This window comes from Aythya marila (genome assembly GCF_965140915.1).
Source record: "Aythya marila genome assembly, chromosome: 3".
Lineage (NCBI taxonomy): Eukaryota > Metazoa > Chordata > Aves > Anseriformes > Anatidae > Aythya > Aythya marila.
In genome coordinates, this window is record NC_139044.1 from 117,429,262 (window position 1) to 117,448,806 (window position 19,545).

The following is a 19,545-nucleotide window of genomic DNA, read 5'->3' on the forward strand; positions in this document are numbered from 1 at the left end:
TTTCCTTCTGACTTGTATCCATATGTCTGACCTGGGCAGGTTCTGGCAGCCAGAAGAGTGCAGAAAGAAAAGGGAGTAAAAGAATGGTAAAGGAATTTGATCCAAAACACTGCAAGAACTGTGTAACAACCACAGAGGGGCCACACTCCTCTCCCTCTTCCTAGACAATTGCACTGAGGGTAATTTCTTCTGCCTCTAAATGGTTCTTGTCAGTATTACTGTTAAAAAGAGCAGCTGCAGGAGGAAGATTAAACTCTCCCAAAAACAAGAAGCATGGCAAAGATGTTGTAATGAGAAAACAGAAAGCCAGTTTAAATAGCTTAAGAAGCATCTTCTGAAATAGAAAATACTTGAGGCAGTCTAACAAGGTGTTAGCTGTCTGTTTGGAACACTTTGTGGTTGGAGATTCCTGCACTGCACAGTTGTCTCTCTGATACACTTGCCTGGGAGGCCAGTGAGCAAGTGGGTCATGGTCTTTAAATAAGTCTTTCTCTGTAAGACAGAACATCCACATCTGTGGTGGGAAAACTCTGGAATTAGCCACACAAGTGCTGACTGTTCAGCAGAGGCATGGAGAAGTCTCTAAAGCTGGCAATATGCTAATGTTCATACTGCTAAATTCATGCAGATAATCTTTTTTTCCCCAGAGGAAATGCAATTTAATTTGTTGGATTTGTGTGTTAAATAGCTGAATGTCGACTCCTTCGCTGTCAAGTGATCTTGTGCTTCGCATTCAATTTCACTATCTAAATGCCATGATTTTTCCTGTCTCCCCTCCTCCCCCCAACAAATCGCCTTCTTTTAGAGAAGAAATGTTGACCCACAGCCTGAGAAAGCTGCGAGAGCAGATTGTTAAAGCCAATTTGTATGTGAGAGAAGCCAATTTTATTGGAGAGGAATTGGACAAGAGAACAGAGTATAAAGTCACCCTCCAGATCCCAGCTTCCAGCCTTAATGCTAACAGTAAGGTAATGTAGCTGTAATGGAACTAAATCTTTGCTCACTGCGTTTGCCCCTCAGGGTTCATACTTGTCTTGTTCTGACTGTGATGGTTCAGACAGTTTGCCATTGTATTCATGAGCATTAAACATGGCTGAGTTAGAGCTAGCTAAGTTTTTATCTTATTTAGTTACTGTGAAAGTGTTATAATATGCTAATTTACTGATAAATGTTACAGTGAAAATCCATTCCACTGATGTTGAAGTTCTCATTTGCTTCTGCTGCAGAGTGATAAAATCCATGTAGATTAGGTAACACCTACCTCACCTGTTTGCCATCGCTTTATAGGCATTTGCCTTTCCATCATGCTAGTGAGGTGAGAAAATGCTGTCGTCCCCATTGTACAGGGAGAAGCTGGAGCAGAGAGGATTTGGATGATTTCTTCCAGACATCTTAGAAATTTTGAAAGGAGGGAACTGAACCCAGACTTCCTTGTTGCAAGCGGGCTACCTAAGTTGTCTTATCCTTTCTGTTCTGGAGGTCAGCTCAAAATCTTAGTGCTAGTAAAGCTGTCATTAGTTCAGTAGATGTATTTTATCCCAGGACTAGAATTCTTATCAGTTGCTTTAGAAATGTCTCTCGTTTACTTGTTTTTCTTGCAGTCATCTGGCATATCTAGAAACAAGGTGGTAAAGAGTATTAAATATTTGCAGAAGTTGAAAAGTTGCAGAAAGTAGTAACCTTAGCTAGAACTCTAAGCTGCTGTAAATTGAGAATATTGGTGAAATGCTTAAATGTTCCTATTTATAATGTCTATGTGAGGTGAGGATCCACGGAAACTACTGCCCGTGGGATGAGATGCTGCAGTTAAACTGAACGTGAATGTACTGTGACAGCCAAACAATCTGTCACGCTTGCTTTGTTGATTAAGCTGGAATAAAGAAAAAATAAGAAATCCCAACTATTTGCAGAGATGCTCCCAGTTTTCGGTTGCTTTAAAACTATTTTACATTGTTGTGACACTGGTTCTGCATTAATGTCTCTTTAATTGTTTCTCAGAGAGGTGCAATTCTCAGTGAGCCTGCCATTCAGGTGAGGAGGAAAGGGAAAGGCAAACAGATTTGGTCACTGGAGAAGCTGGAGAATCGCCTAGTAGATATGAGGGATCTTTACCAGGAGTGGAAAGACTGTGAGGAAGACAACCCAGTAAGTAAAAATTACTCCAGTTCCATGCCAATGGAAATACATTCCTATTAATTTTTTTGTTTAAGTCGATGCGAGAAAGTATTCTGGTTCAGGAGGAGTGGTGGTGGAGAGAGGGAGGGAAAAGACAAAGAGGTAACAGTTTTCCTGAGCCTTTGTTTTTCCTGAAGCAATATTCAGTATTCCATCAACCCTTATCTCATCACTTTGATGCTTGTTTGCACACAGAGCTCAATGCAGTAAGTAAACACAAAGGAGTTGGGGTTCAGGCTGACTTCTCTGGATCTGACGCTGTTAAAGAGAACTTGCTGAGGACAGGCCTTTTGCTCCATGCAAAGTAAAAATCAAGTTTCCATTCTTCTTGTGACCTAATCTGGCCTCTTGCTTCTGCCCCTTTTTCTTTTGTTGGGCTAATTTTGTGAAACTTTTAAAACAGTTGTGAAAACTTTGTTTTTCTTACATTATTCTGATTTTGGTTGAAGGTGATGAGAGCTTACTTCAGACGAGCTGATCCATTCTATGATGAGCAGGAGAACCACAGCCTTATCGGAGTAGCCAACGTTTTTCTTGAGTGCCTGTTCTACGATGTGAAGCTACAATACGCTGTTCCAATCATCAATCAGAAGGGAGAGGTTTGTTATTCTTCTATAATCTATCCTTACTCAACTGTTTAATTACAGCCTGTGGATCTTAATACCAGTAAATTATAGATACTTTCCAGTTTCGTGTGCTCACAATTTGGGATTATGCAAAACCCACAATACCTTATTAGAGTTGTTTAGGCTCCAAATCACAGTGTAGTGCCTGTGAAAGGAGAAAGCAACCCAAAATACTTGGTAGAACCAGCATGAGATACAGCTCTACTGTCTTTCACTGATTGTCATCTTATAGACTCTTAAATACCATACGAAAAACTTCAAAGGTAGCTAGAACATACATACTCTGTGCACTCTCTGCCTCCCATGCACTTTGCAGACTCTCTAGAGACTGATGGGACGGTGAGAGGGATTGCAGCATGCTGTTCCCAAAGTCACTCTTGGGAGCAGTGGCTGATTTTTTTTAATTATTTTTTTTTTTAAATGCTTTTACAACAAAGACGCTTCAGTCTTTGCTCCAATCATTCTTAGTCTGGTTGCATTTCTTAGTGCAACAAAGGCATAGCACAAGACAATAGAAAGGAAGAAAATGTCTGCTGACAGACAGCAGTAGTTGTAGTTAACTGAAAGGGGTTGAATATGTCGCTGTTCTCTGGCAAACAAATAATCTGTACTCCTTTTTCATCAGGTATCCGGACGTCTCCATGTTGAAGTTGTTCGGGTGAGTGGAGAGATAGATGACAGGTTGGTTGGAGGTGAGGATAGTCCAGAGAATTCCAATGAGAATGACACTCAGGAGAGAAAACTTGTCTGCAGGGTAAGTTCCAGATATATCCCAGCCTCGTGAGTAACCTTCTCCCTTTTCATCCCATCTTAAAATAAAGAAGTCCCTGGTGTATTGGCTTCTGGACATCAGATACCTCTTTGTAACCTGGTGTGCAGTGTTCATTTCTAGTATTCAGCTACACAGGCAGAGTTGTTGGTAGACTACATAAAACTGTACTGGTATTTCATGATTTTAAAATTAAATAACAATAATAATAAAAAGCTGTGCCTTAGTGGTATGTACAGAGCTTAGTACTTTGGCTGTATTTGTTTTCATGGCTTTCTGTTATGTCTTGGGGTCCAGCATTTGTCCTGAAGCACTTCTGTGTGGTCTTTTCTCATAATATTTTGCTTCTTAAGTGGCTGAAATTATGCAAGAGAACTAGATGGTCTTTGTTCTCTTCAGTCTCCATGATTTATTTTTAAATCTGCAAAGTATTCATTAAACTATATTTATATGCATGCAATCTTACCCCAGACAGTTTTTGTGTATTCTTAGAAAACCTGGAAGACTTCTGTACCAGGACTGAAGCTGCAATATCTAAATCAAAAGCAGTCATGGAATCTGATAAACTCCCTTTGTTCTGTGAATGTCTCTCTCTCTTATATTTTGTGAAATATATACAGATGTGTTTATTAATAATAAACAGTAAGTTAGCAAGAAGGATCTACTACAAATTCTGAGTGGTAGTAAAATGTAAATAGGCCAAGCTCCAAACAAAAATAAAAAAGGGAGGCAAAAAGCACTAGAGGGAGTCAAACATAAACTTTGCTGGCTTCTGGACAGTACAAACAATTTGAGGGCAACAGTGCTTTTTTTTTTCCACTTGTTATCCTGTCCAGTAGAGCCCCACGTGCTTACAAGCTACACAAGGTGAAACATTCTCCTGAGGTCATGAGTGGTGCCTTACCAGAGGAGCCTAACTCAGCTGGTCTTAGGATGACAAATGGAGAATAGAAATGTATTACATTAAATGTTGTTAATACGATAGTTGTGTTTAGAACAGAAAGTGTATTCAAAACATTCTTTTTCTATTTGGCCTACATATTAAACAAAACAAACAAAAAAAGAACAAGAAGAAGGTGGGGGACAGGGGTGACTTTTGTGTTGTTGGAGCTATTTTTCTGTTATTTTTATCATCACATAAGGACAAGTAGTATCTTCAAACAAGGAATTTGCAGAATAAATGAGTCCACTTGGTAGAAGAATGTGGTTTTTCTCGTATTATTAAATTATAATATTCAGTGCATCTCTCCATTAAAAGTAAACAAAATGGTTTAGTGTGTTTGTAAAATTCATTTTGGTAGTTTTTATTCCCTTGAAATTTGTGCTTGGTGACATCTAGTGGTGATGTTCAACTGATGCACTCAAAATATTTTCTCCAGTGTATATCAATGCAGAAATGCACCACTTGTAAAACTTTTCCCTCCCCCCAGTTTTTTCTTAGTTATCCTTTGCAGGAAAACAGAAAAACGTTTTTATAATAAAGGAGCTTTTTAAATCTATGAATACTATTTAATACTGATTAATAAGTTAGTTTCCTTTGCTTCTTATCTCCTCTAGATCAAAATACTTCAGGCAACAGGCTTGCCCCAGCACCTCTCCAACTTTGTGTTCTGCAAATACACGTTCTGGGATCAGCTGGAGCCAGTTAACGTTGCACCCGAGGTGGATCCTTCCTTATCTCCCATCAGCAAGGAGCCGCGGTGCATGGTTGTCTTCGATCACTGCAACGTAAGTATTTTTTTTTTCTGTTTTATTAATGAAACTGTAGCAGGCAAAGCAGATTCATGCTTGCATAACACTCTAAGTTGCTTATTTGCTCTCCTTATTATACTTCGTGGGGCTGATACCATTATGCCATTTTAGTAAGAACTTGAAACCTCTTTAGAGACCTTGTGCTCTACAGTTCACTTGTACAAAAATCACTGAAGATGATGAAGGGGATTAATGAAGGAAAGCAATCTGTTTGGCAAAGAGACTTATGTTAGTTTACTCAGAGTACAAATACAGCTGAGAGTGATTGGAAGTGGGATACCCATCTGGGTATATTTGATGTCTGTATCTGAGCTGATTACTTACTCTACACTGACACCAGCAAAGAGAAATCCCTGACCTAACTTCAACATCTACATTATGATGTAGATGTTGAAGTTAGGTCAGGTATCTTAGGACTGGTTATTTCTTTCTTTTGACTTTAGAACAACTAAATAAGTGGAGACATCTTCAGTAGAGATGTCTAAAGTCAGGTTAGATGAATCCCAGACAATCGTCTGAGTTCTCATCTTGTTCTTTCTCTCATCTGTTATTACACTGAGCAGTTTATTCCACTTATTTGTAAAGTAAATATAATGCCTTCTGAAGAGTTTTGAATTTGGTCCTAAATATTAAAATATTTGATTATATTTTATTTTTTTATTTTTAAGATTTGATTAGGACTTGGAACAGCATGTGGTCATTTTTCAGCTTGTTACAGACTTTGATTTTCAGCCTGTTTTTTTTTGCCTTGCATCCTGATTTTGCAAATGGAGATGACAGTTCTTCCCTTCTTCTATCTTGTGTCTGGGGCACTACATCCTTATATTAAAGTCAAGGCAGTAAGTCTCTAAGCCTAAGTCAGTGTTATGTGGTCACAGTCATTAACCAACTTGTCACTTGCAGGAGTTTTCTGTAAATATTTCTGAAGACTTCATGGAACATCTCTATGATGGTGCTTTGGCAATTGAAGTATATGGGCACAAGCAGAGTGGTGACCGCAAAAATCCAACCCTGTGGGATCTGGGAATAATTCAAGCCAAAACACGAAGCCTTCGTGACAGGTAAATACAGAAAGTAGGTCATTGGTTTAAAATTCTGAAGATCGCTGTCTGAAGGGCCTAATTTTGAAGCAGTTTGTGATAAGTAGTCAAATTTTGAACTGAAGAAAACTGAGCAGGTGTGTGAGACTATGTCTGTTAGACTATTATAAATAGACTACGGGGAAAATACCATCAGATGTGTCAACAGGTTTTTAAAAAAGTGAAAGATGAAAATGCTCATCCGTGTTTCAAATTATAAGTGGTAAAACTCCAAACACTTGAAAGTCCCTTTTTTTTTAGGCAAACCCATGCACGTTAGTAGTGGTTTTATAAAGGATCAGAAAATAGCAAGCTGAATATTTTATGTCATATTGCTATGCTGGCCTGAGCCAGATAGAGGTATCAAGTCTAAACCATCAAGATGATTATTCTGACTGTACGATGATGTATTCAAGGTCAGACTCCTGTTCATTCTTGGCCATGAAGCATTATCACTGTAATGCTTCCATTGGAAGAGCTGTAGTACTAATTATTTCAACTGGAGTAAATATACAACAGTAGACTAATTCAGGCTGAAGGAGGTTGTTTGGTTTTTTTTTGCTGGCATCCATTTGTTATGCCCAAAGTAAGCTTAGTAGCATTTTCCTAAATGTAAGTCGTTTTGCCTCTCCTATTTCAGAAGACAGCTCTGCCCCTTAATTTATTGGCAGTTATTTCTCTTTTTATTTCCAGCCTGAGATTATGTTGAACATATTGAGTATTAAGCCATATATGGAGAAATTTAAATGAAAAATCAGGAAGGTATGGCAAACAGAAGCTGTAAAAGGGGTGTTATAAAATAGTGAGTTACGTTTGGTAGCTGAGTAGTAACTCTTTCCTTCTTAATTTTGAGCTACTAAGAAGTGCCCGTAAGAATTTAAGCTCTTGGAAAAACTTGAGGGAAGCCAGTAGTATGATGACATTCAGGAAAGTGCTTTCAATCTCAAAAGCTTGTGAAACGATGTCATTTTTTCATTCCACTGTCTTCTGTATGGATTTGATTTTACTGAAAACACCAGCCTTCTGTTGCAGTAGTTGAGACGAGAGCTTAAATATTAGAATCTAGGGGAATTGGTTTTTGTATTACAACTAAGAAAAGGCTTATTTCTGATGTTTGACTACAAGGGTTGTCAGTAAAATTTATAAGCACTGCACAACTAATAACCCTGGGTGGTCACAAATGGCATCTACAGAAGTGTTCTTTCACTTCTTCAATCTGCAGTCTGGGCCAGGGATTTCCTTCTCTCCTTTTTTTTCCTTCTCTCCTTTTCTTTCCTTCTCTCCTTTTCTTTTGGTTTCAAAAAGGAAAAGACAAAAGAAACAGCATTTGATGTGTTTTGCAGGTGGAGTGAAGTAACCCGAAAAGTCGAACTCTGGGTTCAAATTCTAGAGCTGAATGAGAATGGGGAGTACTGCCCGGTTGAGGTGACGCCTGCCAAGGATGTATGCACAGGAGGCATCTTTCAGCTCAGACAGGTACAGTGGCATGTGCAGGATTTCAGCTGTAGGAAGAGTCTGCAGGAAGCTTAAGAAGCCTCTGGGTCTTTTTTATGGCAGAGGGATGGTGTCCAAGGAACTGTCAAGCTTAGACACAAAATATGGTCTCGTGTGAGTGGAGTCTTTCTGTGTTTAGTGAAACTCCCAGTCTGCACAAATTCTCAAGTAAAGATGATCAAAGGGCTACCTGTAATCTTTTTACTATGTTCTGTTACCTGTTCTGTGGTGGTGTCTGGTAGAAACTGAACTTTTTTTTTTTTTTTTAAGAGGTCCAGAAATCCCCCTTCTTTGATCTTTGCAGCCAACTACTCCTTTTCCTTTGAATTCTACAGGCATTAAATTGTTAATGCTTAACTGAGCACTTAACATTTTCAGTGACAAGTTATTGCCAAGATAACACTCGGAATTAGTAAAGGTTAGATACAGGCTGCACCTCTGAACTCCTCAACTCCTTTGGTTTTGTTCCTATGTATTTTCCTAAGGAACAGTTCCTTTGCTGCATTGATAGCATCAGCAGCTGGGTAAGAATTTTCAGTCAAGGAAACCAGAGTGAGGAAAAATTCTCTTAAACAACTCCAGTAGCTCACCAAATTAGATTTTTCTTTCCTCTTCTATAGGTGGGGAAGAGATCCTACTTTCTGCCTTCAGAAGTACTAAAAATATGATCCTCTAATTGTATGTTTTGAAAATCCTCTAGAAAAAGTAAACTGAGTGGCTGAATGATGATTTTTTTCCCCCCGTGAATACCTAAATCCTGTAAACATAAATCCTTGCAATAGAAGGGTCATTGAGATTGCAGTACTCACCACTTTGTTCTTCATATGATAATAAAATGTTGCTTGCAAATGACTGCCAGTAGAGGTCTCTCTGTCATTAAGTTTTCAGCATTTCATACCTTTTCTTTTTTTTCCCCTCAAGTATTTCAAATTGTTCTTTTGGGCAGGGACAATCTCGAAGAATTCAGGTTGAAGTGAGATCTGTACAGGAATCCGGGACCTTACCACTGATGGAGGAATCGATTCTATCTGTTGGAATTGGTTGTGTTCAAATAAAACATGCCAAGTCACAAAAAGTGCCTGAAAATTATCAGGTGAGTCTGAATATTTCTTAGCAGCAACCCACATTTCCAAGTCACATGAATCCATTAAATGATGTCCCAAGTTCACTGCAATTGGAAGCAACTTCACTGGTTTCAAGTTTTTGTTTTTTTTTGTGTCAAGTAGGGGGATGATGAGGGGAGGGCATTACTGAACCTACTACATAAGCATGTAAAGCAACAAGAAAAATTGTCAAAATCACTTTGATGGTGGTATTATGGATTATGCAGGATATTCTAAATCCAAATATTTCAACAAGTGTTGTGGAAGATCTTCCTCTTAATCAAAAATCATTTTCCATGACAAAAGTAATATTTGTAATGCTACTCTTCTGGAGAGTTTCCTATCCTTAAAAGCAGCACAGCTTTCACACACTATTCAAAGAAGGAAAGAAAAAAGTCCGAATTCCTAAAATTCTTTTGGAGTTTGTCCAGTAGATTTTGCTTCAAATATTACATAGAGCAGTGATTTTAAGTAAGTATTCAAGTTACAGCGAATCAATGGAACGTATATTCAAATAGTGTGTGTTACAAACATCAGAGTTGTGTGGGCCCATATTAGAAGTTGGCCATTTTCTGATGACCTCAGAAGCACTGCATCTCATTGTGAAGTGCAAATATACTGATCTGGTTGTAGGGAGCATGCTTGACCTAGTGCTTATCTGATGGCTTATGATGATGGCACACTGGCTCACTTGCCCTGTTTTAGAAACTTGTCTTCTTGTGGTGCTCCTACCTGTTTCTAGTGCAGTGCTGCTTCTTCCCTAGCAGCTAAATTAAATAAAATTCAGTCACTCAGAGCTAGCAAGCCAAAATCTAGTGCAACAGAACAATCAAGGCTGTGGATTTGCTTGATTAGCTGCCCTGCTTGAGGTAAGGCCAGCTAAAAGCCAAGTAGATTGGGACATCTCCCAGCTTTCCATAATGTTTACCCTGTTGACAGAGTATGATTCAGTGTGTGTCAGCTCCTCCTTTTTGCTTAACCAGAATTGTTTTTCCCTTTGTGAGGTCTGAAGTAGTTGGCTTTTTTGTTGTCTCCTAACCTCAGCAATCCTTTGCCTCTTGCGTGCCATTAAAGGGAATTTTTTCCACTTTTGCAGAAATCTCGCTTTTTAGAATATCCTAGGCAGATTATTGCTTTTATTTCGCCATTATGCCTATGATTGTGACTCTGCCTGCAAGTTTCCTAGCTGTTCTCCCATCACAGCAGTTCCTGATACCCATATCCTATACAGGAAGGAATTTTTTTTTCTTTCCTACTTCTGAGCTGAGCAAGTCTTTTAAGATTCTTCTCTCCTGAGTCAGAACGATTATTTCTGGCAAATTTGACTTGAAAGCTGTGACTGTTATGCACCCAACACATACACATGCCATTTACCCAGTTTTATAAGGGAACAAGTCCCAGGTGAGCATCCTGTCTGTCTCACCCTGTTTCTTCCCCATCGGACTTCTGAGCTGCTGGCCAGTTTCAGCCGTATCAGGCAGAGCTGGCAGTGCACATAATAATCAATTCTTTCAAGAAGAAAGACTTAAGCTCCCCTTGAGGGAGAGACTACTGAGCTCTCTCTGATACTGATAACCCACATGGGAAAGAGCTATTGAAAAACATGTTTTATTAGTTCTGCTGCTTACAATAGCCCTCTGACTCGAACATCTGGATTTTTAGTCCCCTTATTAGCATTTCTTTATCTCCAGTCAATCACTATCTGTGGAATGTGAAAGATTTTCTAAAGGACTTGAACTAAGAAAATGCTTCTTTCTATATGGCTTTTTAATTTCAGCTTAGCTAAGTTTTTGCTTTCATTACGAAGATACAAAAGTAGGCTCCAGTGGCTTGGTATTACTTAAATAGATGAGTAATCGCTCAGGATTGGAGTCCTTGCTGCTTTCCCATTCTCTGTGCAGGAGTTGCACTTGTGCTTACTCTCAGTGCGAATGGTTCTGATGCATGTCGAGAACGAAAGGTGGTGTCTCCCATCAGAGGATAATGTAAATCAAAACATCTAAGGTCTCACATTGTGGCTGCTGGTGTGGCAGACAGTTATTCAACCTCCCAAACAATTGGCTTAAATGTTTACATTTTCTCCTCTAAATGCTACAGCAAGCTTGCCTTGAATCCTTTGTGTTAGACTTTGATTTCCAGTGATTTCCAACATAAATATTTAACTTCTGCAGGTAAACCAGCAGATTTTTACTTTTCTGTCCAGGTTTCAAGTTGTTTCACTTTAGCACCTGTCTGTTTCTAAGGGCGATTTCAATATTTCACTTTCTTCCAATTATGATAAATACGAATAACTTTATTTCAGTGAAATTCTGTAATTCTTTTTCAGTTGGATTGTTTTAGTTTGTGTTTAGACCAGCAGATAGCAGCAAATCTTTGGGATGTCGTTCTGTTTTAATTCTGTGGCCTCACCATTGCTAAGCTCAGACTTTCACAGGAGACTGTTAATATTACTTAAATTAGTAGCACATTTTGCATTAAACATTTTCTGCTGTCAAAAAAAATTAATAGCATGATTTTGCATCTTTTGGCCTAGGAAGAAGAGGATGAAATGGACAGTTACCAGGTAAAAATAATTTCTTATTATAAATTCAGATATTCTCAGTATAAGACATGTTAGAAGAGGAACAGGATTTTATCTTCTCTGTGTCTTTGCTGCATGTAAAGAGCCTTTCCTCTGAAGAGACTAAAAACTTGAGAATTGCATAGATCGTTATGCTATGAAGCCGTATGGTGGATTAGAAAGGTAGAAGGTAAAGAACAAGACACCTTTAACCACATTTCCAAAACAAGATCCAATTGTGTTTCCTTTTCAGTTTCGAGAGAAGCAGTCTTCTTTTTTGACAAGCTGTGGTTAGACTGAGATTGTCTGAATTAAGAACAAGATTAGGCACAGTGGTGTTGAAGATGCAGTCAAAATACTCCATGCTGTTTCATATTACGAATGTGCTATTTATGAGACCTGGAATATAGTGTAATCAACCCTTGGGCCAGCAAGGGGGATTCTGTTCCTAAGGCCCTAAGATGGCAGGGAAAAAACTACCTGAAATCAGCCCAGTGATTTTTGTTTAATGTACGTAAAGCCACTGTAACGTGAGCCTTACGGGAGAACTGATGAGGTACAGTATCTGCGATATATTTTTCATCTTCTTGTGAATAACTTTAACAAAAGCACATCATCATCATTGTAAATCTCAACTTCGTATAATGTGAGCGACAAGAGATTTAGGTTTAATGCTTCCTGACAGGTTCCAGCATAATTGTAGGGGTCTGCAGGTGAGCAATGCAAACGTAGTTTATAGTCTTGCAGCCACCCGTTTTCCTTGACAAAGTGTTTGTTGTAGTTTGACGTGGAATGAAACTGAACTGCTAGTGCCATGAAAGACGCTTCCCTGAAGGCATCCCAGAGCGGGTAGCTCATCGTTGTGGCACTCAACATACAGCGTGCAGAGTATCATGCATCATTTCAGAGCATTTCTGCACCACAGACAAATGAACTCAGTGTTCTTGCGGATGCAGAGGTGTTTTTTGAAGGACATGGGCACTTAAAAATACGTGAAAAGGCTCAGGCACAAATGCCCTAACTGGGGATAATGGCATGATATGGGGTTAGGAGCAGATTCCTAATGTAAGGCTGCTAAACACTGAGCATGAATGGTGAGCTGTGAATGTGGACAGGGGGTTCCAGCTTTGCACAAGTTAATGGTTAGTCAGTTTTAGATTAGGTTTAGGGCAAAGAAGATGGGTAAAGTGAAGCATGCTCAGCTGAGTACTGGCTAGCACAAAATAACAGTTAGAGAAAAAGAAACACCTTAAGCTGGCAAGCTAACAGCACTTCAAATAAGATATGGAAAGTTAAGGGACTGAACCTATGAGGAAATGCTGAGAGAACTGAGGCCGTTTAGCCTTGAGGAGAAGATTTGGCTCAGGGGGATTGTGTCAGCCCTCCCTTACTCCACCATGTAATGAGAGGGTGTAAGAAGACACAGCCAGCCTCCTCGCAGTGGTATCCAGTGCAGGTACAAAAGGCAGTGAGCCTCTACTTCAACATAAGAAACTTTTTTTTTTTTTACCATAATGGTGGTCAGACACTGGACCAGGTTGCCCAGAGAGTTTTTGCAGCTTCCATTTGCAGAGATGCTCAAATCCCAGCTGGGCACGTGCCCAAGCAAGCTGCTGTAAGCGAGCCTGCTTTGGGCACAGAGCAGGATTAGACAACCTCCAGAGGTCCCTTGCAACCTCGGCTATTCTGCATTTCTCTTAGGGTTGTCCCTTATAAAGAGAAATCATAGAGAAGAGCAAAGTGATTCATCGGAGGTCTGCTCTGTCTCATCTGCTTCTTCGGGTACAAGATGAGCAATAGGGTTGAGGAAACATGTAAGCCACAAATAGGAAACGCTGGCTTTCCAGGGTCAATATTTAATATGACTTCTTTCCTCTGTGCAGGATAGGGATTTGGAGAGGCTCCGTCGGAAGTGGCTGTGTGCCTTAACAAAGCGTCAGGAATACCTCGATCAGCAGTTGCAAAAACTCGTTGGGAAGCCTGGTAAGCAAAATGCTATTACAGGTAAAAACAGTGATAGGTTGAGAGACATGCACAGACACTTTTAATATATTGTAAGATAGAAAAGAAGGCAATGGAGAGTTGAATCTCTGAACCCACCGCTACTTGGCTTTCAGTGTAACCAAATTAGAGAAGCCTATGTAAGATTGTATTGTTTTATTTACGCTGTGTGCTTCTTTGTGTGCCAAATTTCGGAACAGAGTGGGTTTTATTCTATTATGATGGTATAAGATCATCGACACATGATAAAGGCACTGTGTAAGAAATGTTCTCTATTGTCCTCACTGACATCCTGCTTCTCCAGATAAAACAGAGGACGATGCAGATCGGGAGGCACAGCTTTTAGAGATGAGGCTAACGCTCACTGAAGAAAGGAACGCGGTGATGGTGCCTTCTGCAGGCAGTGGGATCCCTGGAGCTCCAGCAGAGTGGTATGAACATGCATCGCCATATGCAAGAATGAATATAAAAATGATGCACGGCTTGTTCCTGGCTTGGATTGTTGCCGTTTTTTCCTTTCCTTAATCTGGATTCTGTACACTGCATGAGCAAAGTTGTTAAAATTAGGGCGATTGCTTAAATTATTTTATTAGGCTGTGTATCTGAAATCCAGAAATGCTATTTAGTAAACGATACTATTATTGATCAGAGTGTAATTATGACCTTCTGAGGAAACGGAATCAATATTTATTACCACTGCACTTACCATTTAAAAAAATTAGCTAATATGTTAATTACCTAGTTCATTCACTTAAAAGGCTGCTCTGTCATAATAAAAATGCATCTACAGGAGCATTTTGTTGCATTCCTGGTTTAAGCGCAAAGTCTGTTTAGTCAGCAAGTGTTCCATGTAATTTTCTAAACATTAAAAATAGTAAATTACGCTAGACTGAGCTTGCCATACTGTAGCAGCTGTGAGTAACAACTGCAGATAAGGAAGTAAGGCTGTTTAGTTTCAAACCTCGTTTTCAGTTGCTTTCAATGTTCTGCAATGTTTTTCTGAGCAAAACTCTAATGGTATTTATAGCTGGAATTGAGCGTTTTAAGCTGAGGTTTGTTAAAATTAGTACTTTTGAAATATAAAAATGGCAAAAGCTTTACTGGAGACATTAAAGTATTTGACTGGGTTTGGAAACAGTAGAGCTGCAGGAAACATACTTGAGGAAGAATCTATTATGAATGCATTTGCACCAAAGGAAGTGTTTGGTGTGACTCCAGCACCAAAGTACACATTAAATAAGATTCCAGCCTCCTCTTGTTCACTATAAAATTCATTAAGTCCAAGTTTGTCATGAGATGGCTACAGCCTTTCTACAGCTAAGATTGCAACAAAGCATCTTTTAAAACATCTTCAATGCTTCATATTACCTCTTAGTCCATCATTAATGTTGTAGCTTTAAAGCATAAGGCTACAGAATATTTAATTTTATAAACAAACAAAGCACCACCTATGTTATCCCTTCATCCACCCTGTGAAAGTCATGGCTTATGCATCCTCTTGGACTCTTTGATATGTTTAGCAAGACAGAACAGCAACTGTGCAGCATCAATAGTAGCTTAAAATCTTTGCTGCTTTGCTGCTGGATATTCTGACCAACTCTGCTGTCTTCACTGATATCAATAATGCAGGGGGGTTTGCATTTAATAAATGTGTATGTCAGAGTAAATAAACTTAATTTTGCTATTAGTGTTTTAGAGGGAGAAAACATTTCTGAAAGCAGAGGTCAAAGAATATAATAATTGTAAGAGAGCTGATATAAAAGAAGTATCAATTTAGTTGAGTCTCTCTGAATCTGCAACAGTAAATTAAAATAAAGCTGTTTGCCAAGGTTATCATTGGTCTGACTTGGAATTGTAGTTGTACTGAATGTAATATACTGTGAGCTTGTATCAAAAAGTACGTGTGCTGGGTAAATCTGCTTTAATTTAAATGCCGCCATTGTCACTGTCTTGCATTTTAGGACTCCCGTGCCTGGTATGGAAACACACATTCCTGTTATTTTCCTCGACTTGAATGGTAAGTGGTTCTTAAAAGGACAGAGTACTTTGAATCAAACTTTGTACAACCCAAGATGTTATAGAATTTAAGCAAGCTAATAAAGTGAAGAAATGCCTGGAACGGCAGGTAGATTGATTTGAAACAGCACATTTTTCACTGAATCATATCACTTAATGTTTCAAAACATACAGCATTATTTATGGAAGGAACTGGACATTTTGGTATTCCTGCTATTTTGCAGATATTTAATAGGTAAAAGAGAAATAGTAAAATGAGTCTACCTGAGAAGGTGAACATCAGTAGGCAGTGCAATGAAAACTTAATCATTGGGAATTCTCCTTCTGAGGTCTTGCAAGGATATTACCCTGGTGCTATGTAATGTCTTTCTCAGTCCATTAGCAGAAAATGTGAAGTCACTGGTAGTAATGTCTGCATATCAAATATAAGTGCCATGATAAACTCAAGCTTATCTTACATGGTGCAGTCTTCTTTGTTTCCTTAACGTATGTATGTTTTAATGCATCTAAATACAAGCCCCAGTTTGAACAGTGTACTCAGTAGATACTTATCTTGACTATAATTTCCCCATCTTTGGTAAATCAGCAACCCTGGAGCCAGCAGTGCTTAATTGGTTGAACAAATCCTTGCTGTGATGTTTAGAAGAGGGTTAACGCTTGGATTAGGAGCATCAGGTGAGAGAGGAGAGGTGGCATTCTGCCTGTGGTGATGAGGTTTTTGCTGAAATGCTCTTTACATTTATGGCTTATTTACCTCAAAAAGTGTATTGATATATCAAAGGGCTTCAGAGAGGAGCTAGTTAATAATTCATTAACGGTGAGGGACTCGAGCCAGAGCAGGTTGAGCTTGTTCTTGAAAACGACGCTAAAGATTTAATCATGATCTAAATGTACCATATTTTTACTTGTCCAACCAGCAGCTTTCCTTTATTTCAAAAAAAAAAAAAAAAAAAGAAGAAAAAATCACCAAAGTAATTATACCAAGCAATCTACTTGGTTTAATTGAGCAATAGTGCTCAAAATATGCCTGTGGGCAAGGAAGGGGTATTTACAGCTGGGGGATTTTCCTGTCCAACAGGGAACTTCATAAGGCACACCTGAGTCTGCACTCCCAAATATTTGTGCACAGTTCTGTATAGAAACAGCTCTGTTTGAAATGGGGTGAGCTTGTCTTGGGCAGGTAGAGTATAAGGAGCCAAGCTGCAGAGATGGAAATGTGAATTCATGAATTGTTGGATGGATGTTTTTAAATGGGATAATTGTGCCATTTCTCCTCACCTTCTGCCTTCCCTTTTGTTTCCAGCTGATGACTTCAGCTCCCAAGATAACCTGGATGACCCAGAAGCAGGTGGGTGGGATGCTACCCTTGTAGCAGAAGAAGAGGAGGAATTTTTTGAACTGCAGATTGTAAAACATCACGATAGTGAGGTAAGCAGAGATACAGACCAGTATATTTCAGCTCAGGAGTCTTTTAATCGTTCTCTGTATATATTAAGATGTGAAAATAACGCATCAAAGATAGCATACAAAGTAGATAACACTTGTTTCTTGTACAATTGACTTTTGTTTCTAAGGTATATTTGCTTGGAGTTGAACCGTAACTCAATGGAGTCTTGCTTCATCTGAAGCCAAGCATTACAGAAGGTTGAAATTCTGAATGTGTGTTTGGGAAAGAAAAAAAACAAAGCAAAAACAAACAAACAAAAACCAAAACACCTCAGTAAATTAGAGAATATTCAGCCTTCAGCTGAAAAAAAAAAAAAACAAGCAATCTTAACTATGGTTATGGTTAACATATTTAGCTGTGTGTTGTGTAGTGTGATGGAAGGTTTTCACTGCAATCTCAGTTGCTCTCTGGTTTATCTCACTAAAGGCCAAATGGTCCTGTAGTTCTGCATATTTTAAAATTTATTTGCAATGATCTTGGGTATTCAAAGATATGTTTTCTTCAAGAGGAAATGTTTCAGTTTGAGCAAGTTGGCATTTTTAATCCCAACGTCTTCATTTGGCAAACTAATCTTGATTTTTAAATGGCCTCTTCTAGAGTGCATGGATTTTTCTTCGTAGGGAGTGAAATGGAGAAGCTGACTCTCAAAATTTATGTATTATGTATTTTTGTTAATTATGCTTAATTAATTACAGTTAATTATACACCTAATTATGCTTATTAGAGGATACATTTTTTTCCTTCGCAGGTGAAAGTAGAAGCCTCGTGGGATTCCACAGTCCACGACTGTATCCAGCTCAGCAAAGGAACAGCAGCAGATGAAAGAGTTTACCTTATTGTGAGAGCCACCGTCCAGCTCAGCCACCCTGCAGAGATGCAGTTGGTGTTACGCAAACGCATCTGTGTCAATGTTTATGGCAGACAGGTATAGCTTCTGCAATCCTTCCTACTTTCACTCTACCCTGTGTTTATCGTTGCTCCAAGAGGGGAAGGCTGTGGTTTGTGCAGTATGCTGCTGCTGTGTTTGCTTGTAGCTGCTTTCCTTTCTACCTGAATGGAAGCAACATACTAATGGTTTGCATAGAGGCTTTAGGCTGCCAAGCAGATCTCATAGTGTCTTTTTTATTGTGACTGATAAAACAGTTTATTTAAAAGGTTCAGTGGCAATTTAGTATGAGATTCGGTATTATTTGTATTGACTATTGAGTAATTGCTTTATCTCCAATCACTGGAAAAAGTAGAAAGAGTTAACTTTTTACGAACTTGTGGTTAATGTTTTGCATAAACTGTGTATCAAAATAAACATGTTTCCTTGCTTTTATAGTACCTTCACACATTACTGCTAACTATTTCTATTTATATATCCAGATATTTAGAGTTAAGCAAGCAACAGCTGGAGCAGAGCAGAGGTCCCTTTGTGTAATTTCTCAAAGTCAGTCACTCTTGATCTTCTACGTTTTCCAGTTGCTTTGTGCTCTCGATACTGTGTAGGTGACAGCAAGATGCTTGATAAATGGAAAGCAGAAGATATTATTCCATTTATGCCAACATGTCCTGAAATATATTTCATTCTTAGGGAGGATGATGAGGAAGAAGAGAGTTTGTTCAGCATTGTCTCAGAACCCAGCTTCCCTCAGCAGGGATGATGACAAAGCAGGAAGCCTGAATTGTTATTCTGTTTGCACATCTGTAGTTAAAATCAAGAGCAGAATTCTATTTGCACATCTGTAGTTACAATCAAGTTAAAAGCAAGAGCAGAAGAGGTGTGGTCACACCCAGAAACTGTGTAGGCAACTCTAACCTGCTTTTAGGTTAGAAATAGAACTGCAGCTCTCGATGCTTTGGTTAGGTAACAGCTATTTCTCAGAAAGGGAACAGTGATTTTTTTTTTTAATAATACACAATGGGAGGAGTTTATTCAATAGATTGAGCCTGCCAGTAATTATAATTGTGTTAAGTCTTCATTAATTCTGTTTTATACAGGCTTAGTCAATGATTTTTTTTTACTGTTATCCAACACGGAATCTTTCTTGCTAGCTTTCTGGCTAGCTTTCTTGCTAGGTTTCTAAAAATCCTCGTCGATAACCTTTTCCGGGTGTTTGTCTCAGCAGCATCTTTGAATGACTCATCTCTGCATTAATTCAACAGTCCAGTTCTTAACCCTGCAAGGCGCCAAGTCAGCATAAACAATGACCATGCCCCCTTAAATCATTCTTCATAACGATCTCTTTGGTCAAGAATTTAATGCCTGCACTTGTCAATATTCAAGACAAGTCACCTACGGCCCTGCAAAGAAAAAAAAAAAAAAACTAGAACCAGCAAAAGTATTGTGTGCTGGTTAAGCAGTCACCTTGCAATAAAGGAAGTAAATTCTTTTTCTTTATTTGAAATACAGACAAGCAAGCATTTTGTCTCCGAGATAAGATCTTTGAATCTTAAGTATTTGTTGGCTAGTCTCTTGGGTTTGGGCTTCTTTCTTTGTAAACTATATTTAGTTCAGTTGAATACGTTAAAACATTTTTT

General features: G+C 38.8%; 1 protein-coding gene across 5 annotated transcripts in view; it reads left to right on the forward strand.

Annotated features, from left to right (window-relative positions):
- The window catches only part of KIF13B (kinesin family member 13B), a 120,296-nt gene that overhangs the window by 69,680 nt on the left and 31,071 nt on the right, over positions 1-19,545 (forward strand). For all 5 annotated transcript variants that reach the window (XM_082756469.1, XM_082756471.1, XM_082756470.1 and 2 more), the window contains exons 18-31: positions 806-968; positions 1,999-2,145; positions 2,625-2,774; positions 3,427-3,555; positions 5,128-5,298; positions 6,226-6,383; positions 7,745-7,877; positions 8,842-8,988; positions 11,532-11,561; positions 13,442-13,541; positions 13,864-13,990; positions 15,521-15,576; positions 16,879-17,003; positions 17,771-17,947. In XM_082756469.1, coding sequence (XP_082612595.1) covers positions 806-968; positions 1,999-2,145; positions 2,625-2,774; positions 3,427-3,555; positions 5,128-5,298; positions 6,226-6,383; positions 7,745-7,877; positions 8,842-8,988; positions 11,532-11,561; positions 13,442-13,541; positions 13,864-13,990; positions 15,521-15,576; positions 16,879-17,003; positions 17,771-17,947 — 1,813 coding nt within the window. The remainder of the gene's footprint in view (positions 1-805; positions 969-1,998; positions 2,146-2,624; positions 2,775-3,426; positions 3,556-5,127; positions 5,299-6,225; positions 6,384-7,744; positions 7,878-8,841; positions 8,989-11,531; positions 11,562-13,441; positions 13,542-13,863; positions 13,991-15,520; positions 15,577-16,878; positions 17,004-17,770; positions 17,948-19,545) is intronic.